The sequence below is a fragment of the Limanda limanda genome, chromosome 20 (assembly GCF_963576545.1).
Source record: "Limanda limanda chromosome 20, fLimLim1.1, whole genome shotgun sequence".
Taxonomy (NCBI): Eukaryota; Metazoa; Chordata; class Actinopteri; order Pleuronectiformes; family Pleuronectidae; genus Limanda; species Limanda limanda.
The window spans coordinates 12,363,196-12,381,122 of NC_083655.1; the positions used below are offsets into that span (position 1 = coordinate 12,363,196).

The 17,927-nt window shown below is 43.5% G+C and overlaps 1 protein-coding gene across 1 annotated transcript in view; it reads right to left on the reverse strand.

Annotated features, from left to right (window-relative positions):
- cntnap2a (contactin associated protein 2a) overlaps positions 1–17,927 on the reverse strand; it is a 326,430-nt gene that overhangs the window by 179,125 nt on the left and 129,378 nt on the right. Inside the window, exon 2 of the mRNA XM_061094189.1 lies at positions 6,096–6,206. Within this exon, the coding sequence (XP_060950172.1) occupies positions 6,096–6,206 (111 nt within the window). The remainder of the gene's footprint in view (positions 1–6,095; positions 6,207–17,927) is intronic.

Here is a 17,927-nt window from a genome sequence, read left to right on the forward strand (position 1 = left end):
ATACAATAAAATAGGTAGATAAGGTGCAGTGTCAAGATGATGGTAATACTGATGATATGATGGTAATGGTATTGTTAGAATACAATAAAATAGGTAGATAAGGTGCATTGGCAAGATGATGGTAAAAAGTACTGATGATATGATGGTAATGGTATTGTTAGACAGTATATAAGAATAGTACAGTATATATAGTATATAATATAACATAATATATATTTACATATGATAGTAATTATACCAATATAAAAGCAGTATATGGTAATAATGGCAGCAACAGTATATATAATAGTAATGGTGGTATAATAATAGTAATTATAACATGTACACATGTATAAATATGTGTATATAGACTTACGTAAACAAGAATATACAGAGAGTATGATATTATATATAGTAGAAGTATGAATATGAATATAAGTATTTGACTATACAATAGGTAATATAATATACTAAGAGTCTAAGAATATGTAGACAGAGTGTGCAAAAGACAATATTATTGTATAAAATGATATATAATATCAATATGGTGTATATGAACACATATCACATATGATGTGAAGTAAGTGTATATGGAGTGTTGTACAGGATCCACAGTGCAAGGAGACAGGTTTAGTGCAGTTCAGTGATGGTGGCTCTGACAGAGGGGGAGGAGTTGAACAGTCTAATTGCGGTTGGGAGGAACGATTTCCTGTATCGTTCCTTAGAGCAGCGGGGTTGAATGAGTCTGTGGCTGAAGCTGCTCCTTAGCTTGTCCAGGGTTTTGTAGAGGGGGTGAGAGGGATGGTCCATGATTGCCAGCAGTTTTGCCAGCATCCTGTCCTCCACCACCTCCTCCAGGGTGACAAGCTTAGAGCCAACCACAGACTCTGCCTTCCTGATGAGTTTTCTCAGTCTGTTGGCGTCCTTTGCCTTGATGCCCGCACCCCAGGACACCACAGCAAAGAAGATGGTGCTCGCCACAACAGACTGGTAGAACATCTGCAGCATCTTGTTGCAGACATGGAAGGACCTGAGCCTCCTCAGGAAGTAAAGCCGGCTCAGGCCCTTCTTGTAGACGGCCTGTGTGTTGGTGGACCAGTCCAGTTTATTGTCCAGTGTGACACCCAGGTACTTGTATGCCGACACCACCTCCACATCCGTCCCACCGATGCAGACAGGAGAGGGCAGGGGCTTGTTCCTCCTAAAGTCCACCACCATCTCCCTCGTCTTCGCCACGTTGAGCTGCATGCAGTTCTCCCCACACCACTTCACAAAGCGGTCAACCAGGTCCCTGTACTCAGCCCCCCCCCCGCCCTCAACACACCCCACAATGGCCGTGTCATCAGAGAACTTCTGTAGATGACACGAATCAGTGCAGTGCTGAAAGTCAGCAGTGTATGTGGTGAAGAGGAAGGGGGACAGTACAGTTCCCTGGGGGGCCCCGATGTTACTGATCAGACGACCAGACACACAGTTCTGTAATCTCACAAACTGCGGTCTGCCCGTCAGATAGTCATCGACCCAAGTGATGAGGGGAGCACTCACCTGCGTGCCCTCCAGTTTGGCCTTCAGCAGTCTGGGCTGGATGGTGTTGAAGGCGCTGGAGAAGTCGAAGAACATGATCCGGACTGAGGTGTTGGGTCTGTCCAGGGAGGAATAAGCCTTCTGCAGCAGGTAGATGATTGCATCATCAACCCCCAGATGGGGCTGATATGCAAACTGCAGGGGGTCTTGTGATGGGAACACCAGCGGCCTGAGGTGTGCCAGGACCAGTCTCTCCATGACCTTCATGATGTGAGAGGTCAGTGCCACCGGCCTGTAGTCCTCCAGTGCAGCAGGACGTCCTTTTTTGGGCACTGGGACCAGGCAGGATGTTTTCCAGAGCACTGGCACTCTCTGAAGGTGTAGGCTCAGGTTGAAGAGGTGCTGGAGAACTCCCCAGAGCTGGCTGGAGCATCCCTTCAGCACACGAGGGCTGATGCGGTCAGGTCCTGCAGATTTCCTCAGTTTGAGCTTCTCCAGCTCTCTCCTCACCTGGCTGGCTGTGAAGTGGAGTCCAGACTGGGGGGTGGGGGATGTCGGTGGTGGGTTTGAGGGTGGAAGGGATGAGGGTGGTGCAGAGAGGTGTGTGTTGTAGGAGGTGGTGGGGGGCTGTGGGTGATGTGAGGATGTCCTGGGGGTGGGAGGTGTGGGAAGGTCTGTGGTGAAGGCCAGCGGGGGGGTGGGGGGAGGTGATGACGGGGGTGGTGGGGGGCAGGGGGTGACTGGGGGAGGTGGGGGGTTGTTGTTTGGAGAAGCAGAGGAGGCAGTGGAGGGTCCGCTGGGGGTGGGGGGGTTGGAGTTGAACCAATTGAAGAAAGAGTTCAGCTCGTTCGCACGTCCCTCATCCCCCGCTGCTCCCCCACCTCTCCTCTGGAAGCCGGTGATCTCCTTCATCCCACTCCAGACGTCCCTGGTGTTATTGTCTTCCAGTTTGTGCTCCAGTTTTCTCCTGAAGTTGTCCTTGCTCTCCCTGATGCTGCGTTTGAGCTCACTTTGTACACGTTTGAGCTCTGCACTGTCCCGTTATCTAAAGGCCCTCTTCTTCTGGTTCAGAAGGGCCTTCAGGTCGCTGGTTACCCACGGCTTGTTATTTGGGTAACAGCGAACCTCTTTAGTGGGAATGGTGTTGTCAATGCAGAACCCAATGTACTCAGAGACACAGTCAGTCATGCCATCAATGTCCTCACCATGTGGCTCATACAGAGCAGCCCAGTCTGTGGCCTCCAGGGCTCCACGCAGTGTTTCCATGGCCTCAGGAGACCATTTCCTCACAGTCCTCACTGTGACTGGGTGCTGCTGAACCACAGGCTTGTAAGATGGTGAGAGCAGGACAAGGTTGTGGTCTGACCTGCCCAGTGGTGGCAGGGCAGTGCAGCTGTATGCATCCTTCACATTTGCATACAGCAGGTCCAAAGTCTTATTATCACGTGGAAGAAGGTAGGGAGTGTGGATGAGAGGGAGGCATGGTTGAAGTCACCTTTTATGAAGATGAAGGCCCCGGGGTGTTGTGTCTGTAATCCCGCAGTCACAGTGTGGATGACGTCAAACGCTGCTTCCGCGTTCCCGGATGGAGGAATGTAAACAGTGATGGCGAAAACACTGGAAAACTCCCTCGGCAAATAATAAGGACGAAGTCCGACGGCGACGAGCTCGATGTCAGGGCTGCAGACACGCTGTTTAACCGTGACGTGCCCGGGGTGACAACACCGGTTGTTTACGAGCACGGCGAGACCCCCTCCTTTCTTCTTGCCGCTCGCGGTGGTGTCCCTGTCGGCTCGGACCGTCTGGAAGCCGGGGATGGTGACGTTGGAGTCCGGTATCTGTTCGTGCAGCCACGTTTCCGTGAGGCACACAACACTGGACTCCCGGTACTCCCGCTGCGTCCTGATGAGCGCTTCCAGCTCGTCCACTTTATTCGCCAGGGATCTCACGTTACCAGTGATGACTGCAGGGATGAAGGGCTTAAACTTTCTCTTCTCCATCCTCAGTTTAAGTCCCGCTCTGCAGCCTCGCCATCTCCTCTTTAACTCCTCCGGGATGGTGGGTCTCTCTCCGGCCAAGAGGGCTGTGTGCCTCAGGGCCATCAGCTGGTCGCGGGTGTAAACAAAGCCGGCGTGTGTAGCCGGCATGCTCCCAGTGATCCGAAGAGACCGAAGTGCAGTTAAAAGTTGTAAAAAGTGTAAAAATCAGTAGTAAAAGCACCTCGTCCTTGTGCGGTACGACGATGCTTAGAGCAGTGCAAAAATAAATATAAAAAACAAACAGCAAACCTAATAAAAACACAATAAACCTACAGTAGAACCGGGAGCTGCTATGACTGGCTGCTGTTAGTACGGCGCCATCTTGTTTACTGTATTCTCTTAGTCTAAATATGTGGAAATATGTAAAGATGTGTGTGTATTTGTTGCATGTGACTCTTTGTGCGCTTCATGTCCATATTTGTGGTTTGTGTTTTGTATCCGGTGTTGGCAAATGACAATAAATAACAATGCAGATTTTAATTTTGAGTGGTGTCCTCTTTATAACTGAAATATCTGGACTTTTTTAAAGGTTCAGTATGTTGAATTTAGTGACATCTATTGGTGAAGTTGCACGTTGCAGCTGAATACCCCTCACCTCACCCTCCCCTTACAAACATGAAAGAGAACCTGTGGTAGCCTTCATTTGTCATAAAACTCAAAAAGTGTTTAGTTGTCCAGTCTGGTCTACTGTAGAAAAAACATGGCGGCCAAGAGGACCCGATCATGCGGTCAGGACCTGCTCCTGATGTTAATATAAGTTATTTAAATATAAAATATAAAGAAAACAACAATAAGTACAATTTAGATTAAACACTCCAGTTAAATCACTCAGATTATTTTATATTCAATTTCTGCTTTATAGATCCCTTTCACCTAATTCTTACACACTGGACCTTTGAAGAAGAGAAAATGATTTGAATGGCACATCTCTCGTTCTTGTAGAGAGGATTTTCGAAGGATGTAACCTAATTGACCCTTCCTGCACAACTTGTCTTGCCTTTCGGTTTCCCCTCTCATTTCCTATCTCAACCCTGTCAAATGTTTCACGCTGAACAAGATGACGACCTCATCATCCAAGCACAGCGTCATTCTCTTGAGGACACATGGGACAGGACGAGATGGAATTTCTGCAGTATTTTGACATGTGTCTCAGCATGCATCCATTTTGGCACATTTAAGGCTATAATGGGAGTAAGTCAGTTCCCTGTTTAACACAGTGGTGGCTCTGGTTGTCATAGACTCATTTGGATCAGGACAGAATTTGGGATGTGTGAGAAAATAAAGGGTTTGGTAATTACGAGCCAAACTGGCAGGTAGTGAAAGAGGGAGAGAAGAGAATATATTCAGCTGCCAAGTAGAGAACGAGAGCAAATGATCATATTGAATCCATTAGGTTGAACTATTGTAGGGGTTTTCACACCTAAACGTTTTGTAAACAATGTAGCAAAGAAATGAGCATTGGTCAAGACTCTCTGAATATGAAACATCCATATTCTGGGGAATATTATTATATTTATTTTTAAGTTTATAGAAATTTGGGATAGATCATTCCACATTTAGTCCAAACATTTAATTTTTGAAATGCGTTTACACATCGGCAACTATTTGTGCCTTATTCAGACACTCTTGCTTTTTCCATGAGTCCAAACACAAAAAGTAGTTTTCGTGAAAGAAGAAATTCCATTAAAGCTTCACGTCAAGATATTTAACTGAATGACTTATGTGAACTGTGGCTGAGTGCATCTCACACTGCATTGTTCAGCTACTTTAATTCGGGTGTTACTGTCGCTCTTCAGCACAACAACATTCTCACATTTCGACACTTCAGCCATTACATGATCCCCGAGGACCCCCGGCTCTGAGGTGACGGCATAAAAGCATGCGGAGAAAAGAATGCACAAGTCGGATATTTACACTAGTTCATTACAGCTGCAGGTTGGTCTTTATTCTCTCATTCTTTCTTGTTCTAAGGGGGTCATGATTAGAAGGGGTGGGGGTGGGGTTGGGGTGCTCCCGTCCTCGCTAAGCAGCATTTATATTGGAACGCTTAAACACACCAGATTACCTGGCCTTTATTTGCCAGCTCTGAGCTCTGTCTTCTCAGTTGTAGTGTGACTATATTAGACGGAAAAGAATATGAATTATTAATTGTATAAACATGGAGGGGTGTAATTGTCTGGCCCTATCTCTCTCTGCTGTGGACTGATGTGGAAATGAGCTTCGGTCTGAGTCACGGAGATAATGACTGGAGCCGAGTTAGGGAGAGAAAGGAGGGGACAAATCAGAGAAGGGGGCGAAGGGAGAAGTATCACAAAGTAGAAGACGACGGGGTGAAAGCTGACAGCAGCTGTGCAAGGATCACACTATGAAGGCTTGGACCTGTATTTTATGATGTCTGTAAAATCTGTCATAAGGAGACATGTGCATGGGCCCGATTGAGATATTTATCACGTCTGTGCGTGCATGCTCAACCCTACATATACAGCGTTCATGTATCAGTGAGTACACGGACACGCGCAGGGTTTGTCTGTGTGCGTTCATGTGTGACTCTACCTCCTCTCCTGTTGAGCTTGGCGTATCCGGCTGCGTATCCATTGGAGAAAACAGATGAGCTGGTGAAGGCTGTGTGTGGCAGAGGGGATGCCAGGGCCTCGTCACATTTTGCTGTAGAGAGACAGAAAAAGAAATATGGGATGGAGGAGAGAGGGATGATGGGACAGATAGTTGGAAAGGGAGGAGTAAAGAAAAAGAGAAAATGTAAACATTAGTATTTTTTACATGAATAAGAGAAACAAACATTTATCAACTCCAAAATAGGTCGGAAAAAAGGCACTGTACACTAACTCTCAATCACAGCATTGCAATGTTTTACAAAGTATTTGCAGGATAAAATCTCCTTGGCTCAAGCTCCTTTTATTTTTCACAAGCTTTAACTCACTCACTCACAAGAGTATAGACACATGGGTGAAGCTGAAGGTTGACGAAAGCCATCTTTGGGCCATGTTCTAAGTCGGGTACGTCAGTCATTGTCTGAGTTCACGTGCACGGCAAAGAAAATGACTATAACAAGCAATATGACCCTGTAACCAGATGCAGATGCATAATAGATTTAGAAGAGAGAGAAAACGGAAAAGTATTCAATGGACTTACTCAGCCTTGACTCACAAATTGTTGGGTCACTTTTAAACTTCTTGAAGTGAAATTCTACTTGCAATATAAAGATCTAAGAAACTGCAGACAGATTCTATATAACTGTTTATGATAATGTAATAACTAAAGGCAGTGGATGTTAGTTTCCTCAATTGAGATTTTTAATGTTGGTTATGACATTGTAAGGGTTTAATATGTGGCTTTATACGAATCACATATCAATTCAAAAAGGAGTGAACATTTAAAATGCAGGCTACAAAGACTTTACAATGGCCTTTCCCACAGCACATTACTATGAAAGCCATAAAGCAGACCTGCGTCCAGATACACATCCTCCCCCCCCTCCTCCAGCTGCATGAACTGTGTACCCAAAGTAGCCATGAGGAAAATAGTGAGAGACCAGAGATGTAGTGCTGCTCAGTCCATGATGACCTCCGTGTCAACCCACAACTCCTCGCATTCTCAGAAGAAATCCACGAGAGCGAATACAGCGGAATATATCAGAGGCACACAAAAGCAGCAAAGATTACACTGGACAAATACACAAATATATATTCCTGACGCACACCTGACACACACACAAAGTCGCTCTCCTCTCTCTCTCAATTTTCCCTCTTTCACTCACTCATACACACACAAAAAAATGCACTCGCCTCCTCTGGTACATTAGGCTTCACGTAGAGAGAGAAATTGTGAATGGTCTGTCAGGCCAGGTAGAGGCAGTCAATAGTTCTCTGTCATGCCCGGCTTGTGTGTGTGTTGTGTGTGTGTCTGCGACTTGGAGTGTGTACGAGGGAGATTCAGGTGTAGCAGAGATAGAGATGTTTGTCTTTCCGTACATGATTGTGTGTGATTGTCAGAGCTTCTTGGGCTGTTGGCTTGTTAGACATATTACTTTTTTTTCACGGCTGGGATCATGGCGAGAAAAGTAATGACATCGTCAGATCTCGATAATGTACGACTGTGTGCGTCCGGATTTCTGTATGTAAGGGGAAATGGTCTGCGGCGTCCCTCTGTCTATACTTAGCCGACACAGCCTGTTCACACACACACACACACAGACGCCCATGTTCTTCTTTACAAACACACACAAAAAGTAATGATGTCTGTGGCACACTGACCTTGCACTTAAATAGTAGTAAAATCTGCCAGCACCCATAAGGTGACTGGCTCGCCATCACAGAAACGAGTCCAGCGGAGCAGAGTGTCCTCACTAATAGAGTTGGCTGGTGTCATTTTATGAAAAATTATACTTGCACCAACTTGGCCTGTGCCATAAGAATGACTGTATTATATTATAAGGTGAATATATTACAGTAATGCATTTGCAACTGCTCCACTCAGGGAAGGACGTTTGCTTCTTTTGGGAGAAGGTGAACTGGCTCTTTTGCTCTGCATAATAAAACAGTTTGTATGCAATGCAAAGGAGTGCATCTAACCCCGCCTCCCTGTGGATGCCATTGGAAGTGACTTATGCGAGCGCACTCTGTGACGTGTTCTGTGCCACAGGTGCACCGCTCCTGCAGCAGCATCTGCTCATGAAATTAGGAGAATTCTTCAGGTCATGCTCTAGTGTCTCAGAAATTATTCTTCTACCTAAACTACAAACACTGATACACAGACACGAAAAACACACACACGCAGACTCCTCTCTCCCTTCTGTGTTTGTGAGAGGACGCTCATTGACTTAATTCAGTCCCGAGCCCCTTACTCTACCCTGACCACTGAAGGTCACCGGTTCTAATCCCTGATAAACCGGGGTCTCTCTGTGAGGGGTTTCAATGTCCTCCCCGTGTCTGTGGGGGTTTCTCTGGGTACTCCGGCTTCCTCCCACAGTCCAAAGACATGCAGGTAAGGTTAATTGTAGACACTAAATTGACTGTTGGTCTGACATTGAATTCTCTGTATGCTGGCCCCGGTGAAACACTGGTGACCTGTCCAAGGTGCAACCCACCTCTGACCCAATGTCAGCTGGGATTGGATCCAACCCCTGACCAGAGGATCTAGGGATCAAACCACCATCCTTCTTGTTTAAGGACGACCTTACTTCTACCTTCCGAGCCACAGCCGCTCCTAAGGTGTGTCAGATCATTTACAATTTGTTGTTTCCAAAAAATGAAGACCAGCTGAAATGTCCTCACTACCCCCACCCTCAAAAAAGGCGATAACTCAACCCTGTCCACACACCACACGAAACACATAGACAGATACACTGAACTTTATCACTGCACAAAGTAAGGACTGGGACGGGAAGAAATGGATGGAACGAGAGAGGGGACGTTAGGGGCAAAGAAGTGGATTTTAAAGCTGTGGAGAAAGATATAGTGCATTTCTTCAGCTCCTGCAGTTATTTCCTCAGGGCTCCCTCTGCTTCCCCATGGAGGGAAACTGCTACGTGGAAGGCATTTAGTGATAAGATGATGGAAACGATACCTGTAATCAACCGGCTAATGCTCCCTCGCAAGATACAAATGCTTTGGAAGACATAATAATGCACCCAGTCATAAAGTCGTTTAATGAATTGTGTGTGCACGCTTGGGCGAGAATGCACTTTGCCTCTGAAACACGGCAGTACCTAGCATCTTAACCTCTTGGGAACTAAAGTGTAACAATCTCTAATTGTGATAATGGCTAGCCCCTCCTGAGGTACTACTAGTTTACCTCCGAGGTATCATATCATATATCTTCTCTGGGTAGGGACTTTGAGTTGGCCTATTGTCTTAAAATTACTAGCAATAAATCTTACATTGTCCATTTTCTCATTTTTCAGCATCCTAAAGGAATGCACCTCTCCAAACAATAGTAATACACTTAAATGATTTATTTCTTTGAGATGATTAAACAGCAGTGCAGGGTTTCCCACACAGGTAAACTGGATTTTAGTTTTTACTTGTTACCAATTTATCTTAGAAAGTGACCTACAATACATCATGTCCATCAATAATTCACTGATATAACTGCTGCAACACATTCTGTTGCGCCGTAACTGCACAGCTTATAGATCATCATTTTCGAAATAAAATATAATAAACACCTACATGAACGCCTGAACATAAGCATACGCTGGGTGCAGAGTTACTGTGCAGAACACCGACATGTTGTGTGTTTGCTCGGTATCAAATGTCGTTAGCACATGAAAAAACATTGGAAAGATTAATGAATGCAGACCACATGATGTTATCCTCGTGGAGTGAAGTGTGAAATCGTATCCCCTGATATTTGCTCACGTCTCAAGTGCAAAGTAGGGTCCTGTATGTTCTGCCACTTTAGGCCGAGCAAATGACTACAATGTCCAAGAGCAAATGTCAGCGTATTCCCCTGAGAGCGAGGGACAGATAGTTTTACGCATGATGGTATGTTTAGAAAGGAGAAAAAGGTAAGGGCTGGGAGGGAGGCTCGGAGAGAGACATACTTAAGATGGAAAAAAAAGGAAGAGGAAACAGGAAGAAAAGGACAGAGGGCGACAGAAAGGAGAATGGCTGCCTACCAGAGCCTTCTTAGTGACATTTCCAACAAGGTAAATAACTAGGATGTGGAAAAACAGATACGATGAGATGTGTCAGCTGGCAGCCAACAGTTGGGCCCAAAGCCAGGGATAGACAGTGTTTGGCCAGCTTGTTCAAAGCCCTTACATTGCTGCCACATCTCTGAGGCCAAAGGGAGTTGGACGCAAATGGAGTGTTATACATCCAGTGTGAAATTCATGACATCCTACAGATCAGTTGGCAAAGAAAACTAAAACTAACTAAAATTTGTCATCCAGAATGTGGCATGATAACACAAAAACCTGCCTTGCCTGGTGGAATTCTTGTATAAATTGTCGTACGGGCCCCTCTGGCCCTTCAGGCTCATGCATAACAAAGACATGTACAAAGCATTCAGCACAAAGGAATCACACCATGCAATTTTTTACATAACCAGATTACCAAACTCGTGTAGTTTTCTTTGGATAAGACACTACAGAAAAAAATCTGCTTTATTCTGTCTTTACTCAATGACTGTGAAACCAGTGTGTGTGTGTGTGTGTGTGTGGAGCTCTGGTTTGGTGCTGTCAAGTCCGCCCCTCAGCATCACTGAATGGGTCTTGGGGGCTTTTTCTGGCCTCCAGTCATGAACACAGTGCAAGCTGTCAAAAGTGCCAACAGCTGCACAGAGATGCAGTCTTACGCTCCAAACAGTCACTGAGTGTGAGTGTGTCCGTCTGTGCATGCCTTTGGTCTCTGCTGTGGCTGCGAGCGCAGTCTATTATGAGTTACAGCAGGGCACAGTAATTACACATGTTTACATGGCCACCAATGTTCGGATCTGAGCCAGAGCAAGACAACAGGCTGAATAAGAAACTTTCTGATGACCTTGACTTGACTATGGTCATACTAAGATAAAGCAATGATTGAGTTAAGATGGCTTCGGACCTTAGTCGCATTGTGTAGACATGTATACATATTAATCGTAATATTATGTCGTGTTGGAGATTACACAGCATTATGGGACAGTGACATACGGCAGTTAGCAAGTAAATGGCTTCTGCATGTAAATATTAATCCGTTATCAGCTTCTTAATAGCATTCATGTGCAGATAGCTGTCGATCTAGGTTAGCCAAAATGTTGAATGTAAAACATATGATGTGATAAAAAAAAAACTAGTCGGACTGTCAATGGTGTGAGGCAAACAGAAGACTAAGTATTGGCCCAGAAATCGGCCCAAATATTGGCTGGTGGCCCCAGAGGTCTTCAGACTATAGCTGATTGGCTCAGAGACTGCTCACTGCTTGGCGACTCATGCCCTGGGTTAGAGTGTAAACAAGTGGCGGGATGTAATGTTGACGTGTGTCATACACAGACTATTCACATGTAAACAGGAAGATTAATGGAATATTCTGTAAGTAACCTATTTAGATATCATAATCAAATTAACGTCTTATTCAGAATGAGGTCAATAGTCTGACAATTGTGGTCCATGTTAAAGTAGTCTCTGTTTGACCAATTCTTAATCTACTTGATTAAAAAAGTATGAAAAGTGTTCTGCATTTTCTTTTTTTACATCATCAGAATATAGCTGGAAATAAAAGATGCTGCTGTCAACAAACTATTAACCGCAGAAAATATTTGTTTTGAGATCCTGCTATCAGTGTAAACACAAGCATCAGGGAACTCCCATCCCCCGACTGTCACTTTACACTCTACCTGTGAACACATGAGCATTTACCAAGGTCAAGTTCCACTCATTTCTCAGCATTTTGGAGTTGCTCGCCTTCCTCATGCGGTCAAAGAGGCAGAGTCTAAAAAGTGGTCAAATGGCATTTCACTAATTAGCAAGCAGCTACATACGCATGTTGTCCTGTACACCTGGAATTGCATGACAGCAGCTCCCCAGTGGGTTTCACAAAGAGGTATAGGACACAAATTAACAGATGTTCCGCAGCATGGAAAAGGCCGCTCTAATTGGCATTACAGATGGTTGTTCCTACCGTTTGCCGTCGTCTTTAGTCTATAAACAAGAATTGTGAAGTTAGAACAAGATGCGGTGTGTTAACCGAAACAACGCGAACTAGAAGGTCACTCAGAGAGCACATACCCCCCTCAATGACCTATGGAACCGCGTTTTAATTCGCTACATACAGATTTTTACATGGATTCACACCAATTTGCACACACTTATAATATCACTACCGTAAACATGCCAGACTTTTTTCATCAAGATCCGTGAATTAATCTCTGAGAAATCAATGGAACATGTTAAACATGCACCTATCTTGCAACGTTAAAGAAAGTGAAAAGATTTCTGGATCCACATCAGAATGAAATTGATCTTTTCCTGACCCATACCATATCCCTTCAGCAAGTTTCTTGGTAATCATCAGTTGTTGACAAAGCCCCAAAGAACCGAGTCCTCGTGCCCATGCAATAGTTAGAGGGTTAAGAGATGGGGATGCTGTAACATGTCTTCTTCTTTTTTGATCGGTTTATCTGCAGGTGGCAATCAACGTCATAGTGCATTAGCGCTATCTACTTTGTTGGTGCACCATTCCTGGAGGCACTCAAAGATGACATTTACAGCAGCTGATTCTTAACTTGATCAGTATGGCATTGTTTGAAAATAGCTCTGATGAGCAGTGAAGGTCACTGTCTCCACTTGTCAGAAGTTCCCACCGCCTTTGAACATATCACAGTAGGCTACAACAAGCGTCAGATAAAGAAGATTCACGCAGCAGCCTGTAGCTCATGTTTCCAGTCAAACAAAGAACAAAAGACATATCAGACACGTTTTTTTTATAAAATATGCAACCATCAAATGAGTGGAACTTCACCGTTCTGTAGTCAAATGCTCACTGCTAACTGAAAGAAGTGAAAACACTAATCAGGCACAGACAGAAAGAAGCACAGATATGTTAGTTCGACATTAATTCTTGCTGACTCTGGCTATAGATAGAGCTCTGACACAAACAGAATTAATAACTGGTTTAAATTTAAATTTTCTGACATTTGGACTCACCCTCACTTGATCTCCCGCTGCTCCAAGGAATGAACAACAACTTTCCTGACACTGTACAACATTTGCCTTCATATTCAAGTCACTCATACAAAAGTGAATCCATCCTGTGTGTCTTTAGTTGTGTATTGCACACACTGTATAGTCTCAATTCAGTACAAAGTTAGATTATGCACCTTTGTGTGCAGGTCTCCCACAGCTTTGTGGCTTGAAATTGCGGAAGGCAGCGGCGTGAATGACAATCATCCAGACCCCAGGGTGGGAGTCTGGACAATTTCAATTCACACAAAACTCCAGTGGTTCTTAAAGTGACCACTTAGCCTTAAATGAAAAGGTGCAAACTTTTTTGAAATGTGACATTTTACGGAGGTGAAAAAAGAACAAAAGGAAAGGAGGAGTTCTTTTGAAGAGAAATACAATTAACCCAGGGATATATCAAGCTAAATGTTGGCAATCTTCTATTGTTAGAAAAATCTTATTTAAATTAAGAGTTTCAAGCTCTTAAAAATTAGCTGAAAAGAATTGAGCCACTTTTCTCAACCCTCTCTCTGTTTAGAAATGTATACAGTGTGTGTGTGTGTATGTGTGTGTGAAATCTGACTCACTATGCCTGAGGGTGAGGTACCTTGTTATTATATTCATCTATTCATCTTGGAAAATATTTCCTTCTTTATTTGCATCGTTCCTTCTGTTCCCACCGCTTTTTTTCCCTGCACGTCTGTTCACGGGGGTTCATATGTGAGGGATTGAAATTTAAGATCTAATTAGCCATGTTTTTTCCCCTCGCTCCTTCTGGGAAGATGTTTCATTAAAACACAGAATCTCTTCTCCTGCTGCTGATTCACTCGGGCTTATTTCTCTTTCAGCGCTCCCCATCCTCTGCCTTTGTGGACCACCCTCCAAACACCCACTATCACCCCCCCCCCCACCCCAGGACTGCCAGCTCTTTTCTTGAGCCGCTAATCTAAATTTTTTGGTCCAGATTCATTTTTCATGTCTTGGATTCGTCACTAAACAATTTTTGTCAACAGATCTGGTGCCCTGTGCCAGTGCGAGCACAGACCAAGCACATAATGAGATGTTCTGGATGAAGCAACCACACATACAACACACCAACAGACACACACACACGTACCTTTGCTTTCCAGCTTTTTTCTATATGTGTCAAGTGACATTCATGCTAACTTTTGACATTTTTCAAAAACAAAAATGCTTCCAAGAGTTGGACAAAATGGAGATCGAAGCCTCGACAGATCACACAAGAAAACCAGAAAACTGGACATTCTGATTCTGAGCTTTGTGCGGCTAATGTCGCACAGACTTAGTTTGAAGACAAAAGCTAAAGAAACACATTTGGCAGCGAATGCAACAGTTTTGACGAATATCACTGGGATCTCCATGAGACAATGTGTTGGATGGATATTTTACAACCGACATTTGGTCACAACAAACACTTCAGAATGTCAAATCGGGCGGCTCATCGGCGTAACAATGGACAAGTTGACAGACTCATTTGTATTTACATAAAACACTCGAGTGGAAACCACGTTCTCAGTTTGTCTTCCATGTCCCACTCTGCCTCTTCAAATAAAAGTCCTGAGATTGCCTTCCAGCAGTTCCCACTCTTCCAATCAAGGCCTTGCAGTTTGTTGTACATAACACTGGCCAACACTCTTGAAGTTTGTCCAGTAAATGTGTCCACGGACCCTCTGCAGGCTTAGCTTCAGTTATCCCTAGCCAACCAAATAAAACCTTGTGAGTTTGCTATAAAAGTTGTACCTATTTTCTGCTCCTGTGGGTTTATAGGGAGGTCTTGTGGTTACAGTGCTGGCACCCGATCGCCCCTTTTTGGCCAGCTGCCCCTGGTTCAAAGTATTCATTCAGTGAACTCTTACTTCCCTTTGGTATTGAGAAATCAACCTACTAAACTACCTCATCGTTTGGGATTTTTGTCATTCTCTGCCACCCCACTTCCCTTTCGGTGCCAGGTCAGATCAGTTATTTCTGCCTGATTCAGTGAACTCGGCCTAGAGCTGCATGAAGCATTAACCTCCGTCTCTCATCAATACACTCTCCCTGCAAAGGTGTGTCTGTGTGTGTGAGTGTGTGTGTGTAAAAAGCTGTTGCAGGTTAGAAAACTAAAAAAAGCAGTTTTGAATCTGTGTGTGTACGTATAGCTCCTATTATATATATAGGGTGGGAGTGGTGAATGCTAAATCCATATATCTAAATGCAGGGAAAATATGCGCTTAACAGTTTATTCAATTCTATGGCCACAATCTACACGTAATTAACACCTGATTTACTAAAGGAGCAACTCATTACACAATTAGTGACTGCGATTGGCTTCGACTCGCACTCTTCAAAAGATAGAGTGTTTGAAAAGATCAGCAGCAGCAGAGAGAAAATCAAAATGTTCTATTTTGTTAAACAATATAATTTAACTTTTGCATTTGTTGTACAATCCATACCTGCCCCTCTCATAATTAAAACTTTTTAAGCCTTTCTGGTTATTCCGGAAGCCCTCCCCAAACTACCTATCGTCCCAAATATCAATTTCAATTTTGACTCATTCCAGTGGCCACATGGAAACAAAAACTTGTGAATCCTCTTCCCAAAGCTGACGTAATACATGTTAATTTCAACCCACTACTAGATAAAACCAACACAGATATAAAAAGACGTTCTGGGCTTTCTCTCTCACTGGAGGGTAAGGCAAATATAATAAAGACAAATCCCCATTTATGTGGAGCTAGTTGGTGAATAAGACTGTTCAGATTTTGGGTTGACCTTTATGAAGAAGAAATCATTTGACAGTCTCGTTGACGAGTTCAATTTAGCCAAACTCATTAAGGATAATTTTTGTGTCACCGAGACAGGACCTGGCGCTGCCCACCATTATTCGTTACTTATAAACCAAACTGGTTAGAAAGCACCACAGCTCAGGGATTTGCACACTACCCTTGACAAACAAATTAATTGGACGAGCAAACAGGAATCTAGAAAAATGTCAATACAATTCAGAATCTTCCATCAACGTCACTTGTGTCGTTGCAGATAATTAATGAATTTTACAGTTGAATATGTGACTTGGAAGTGGGTGACTAGGGTTAGGGTAGATAATGAGTTTTGACTTGATGTATACAAACTTGGAAAACCCTCAACCCATTGACAATACTGCAAAACCCCTGGCAAATTGGATTCAGACGGATATCAATGAGAACTTAGAAAGCTCTCAACGAGCCAGTATTCCAGGAATGGATCTTGAAATGTAAAAGTCTGTGGCTTTCTAGAGCTCTAGAGATGCAGTGGAAGGAAACATTATAAAGCCACAACTACACTATGCAAAGTGTCAGTCATGAAGATTTCCGTTCTGGTTGATTTGGTGATACCGATGATCTAATGGAGGTCAATCAAGAAAACTTAGATAAACAAATCATTTCTAATGATTCCACCACTCTGGGTACAGAACAGACTTCAAAGCATCAATGACAACAGACATGACATTGATTAAGTCAGAGACAACATGAAAAGGAGGAGCTGGGTTGGGTGGGTTTCAAAGGTAGGTGGGCTGAATCCCACTAAATAGAGCCCTCTGCTCAATTATTAATGAGGAAGAAAGTCAATAATTGCCTTTTTCCCATCATGTAAGCAGCTGTGTTCTAAGCAAAAGCACAGATTTGAACAGGTGGAGGTTGTAGATTGTGTTGTGGCCGACAATTCACCGGAGCCCCTAGGTAACTGCACCATAATGTATTCTATAAATAACTGAAAGACACACACTGTGCATTAGCAGCTCGTCCTGCAACAAATGGTCCTTTCCTTCTTTTTCCCAAGTCCGATCAATTTAGTCATCATTTATTTACTAAGATTTGCTCAGTAGATATTTCCTTTGTGTGCTGTCGAGTCTTTTTAGATTCTCTTCTAAACAGTCAAACAGCTTCATTATAAGAAGTTTCCATGCAAACTGTCTCATATGCATTGCATAGGGTTTAGTCAATCCAACTGAATGAACCAACTCACACTTTTCTCCTCTTTGCTTGGGTTTAATACTTCCCTAATGATGCACAGTGCGGCAGATGATTGTCAAGCTGTGCTTCCAGGCAGGTGCAAACATTTTATAACTAACATTCATACTTCAAGTGAAGAATAATATTTCAATGACGAAACAACCAGCTTGGCAAATCTTGCCTTGAGATATCTTGGTGGGTAATTGCTTTTTTATTGGTACAATCGCAGAGCAGAAAGAAGACAATGGTGGCCAATTGTATTTTTTCTCCCAGGGAAGTCAGGTTTTTGTGCAATGCTCATAACAACAGAGTCATATTAACTCCCATAGTTCCTCAGGTGGGCATTTGTTTCACAGTCCATTAAAGTACCATCACGTAAACAACAGTGGGATTTGGTTTATTGGTCAGTGGGTATACTGGTATCAAAGGAGATGTAATAGAAACACAATCTGTTTCAGGAACACTACTTTAATGAGAGTTGAGTAACACTGAGGTAATTTGGTCTGAAACAAAAAGAAAGAGGTGTGATCTGGGTACTGAAATTAATTTAGTTCTATAGTCTTTAAAATTAGGGGTATCTAACATTCCACACAGCTGCATTGATCTGTAAGTAATGGGAATGTAATATAAATGTATCATGATTATATTAAAACACTGTTATACCAAAATTAACATGAAGAACATGTAGGTAACAAGCACCTTGCTTTGATTTAAACATGTATATTAAAAGGATTG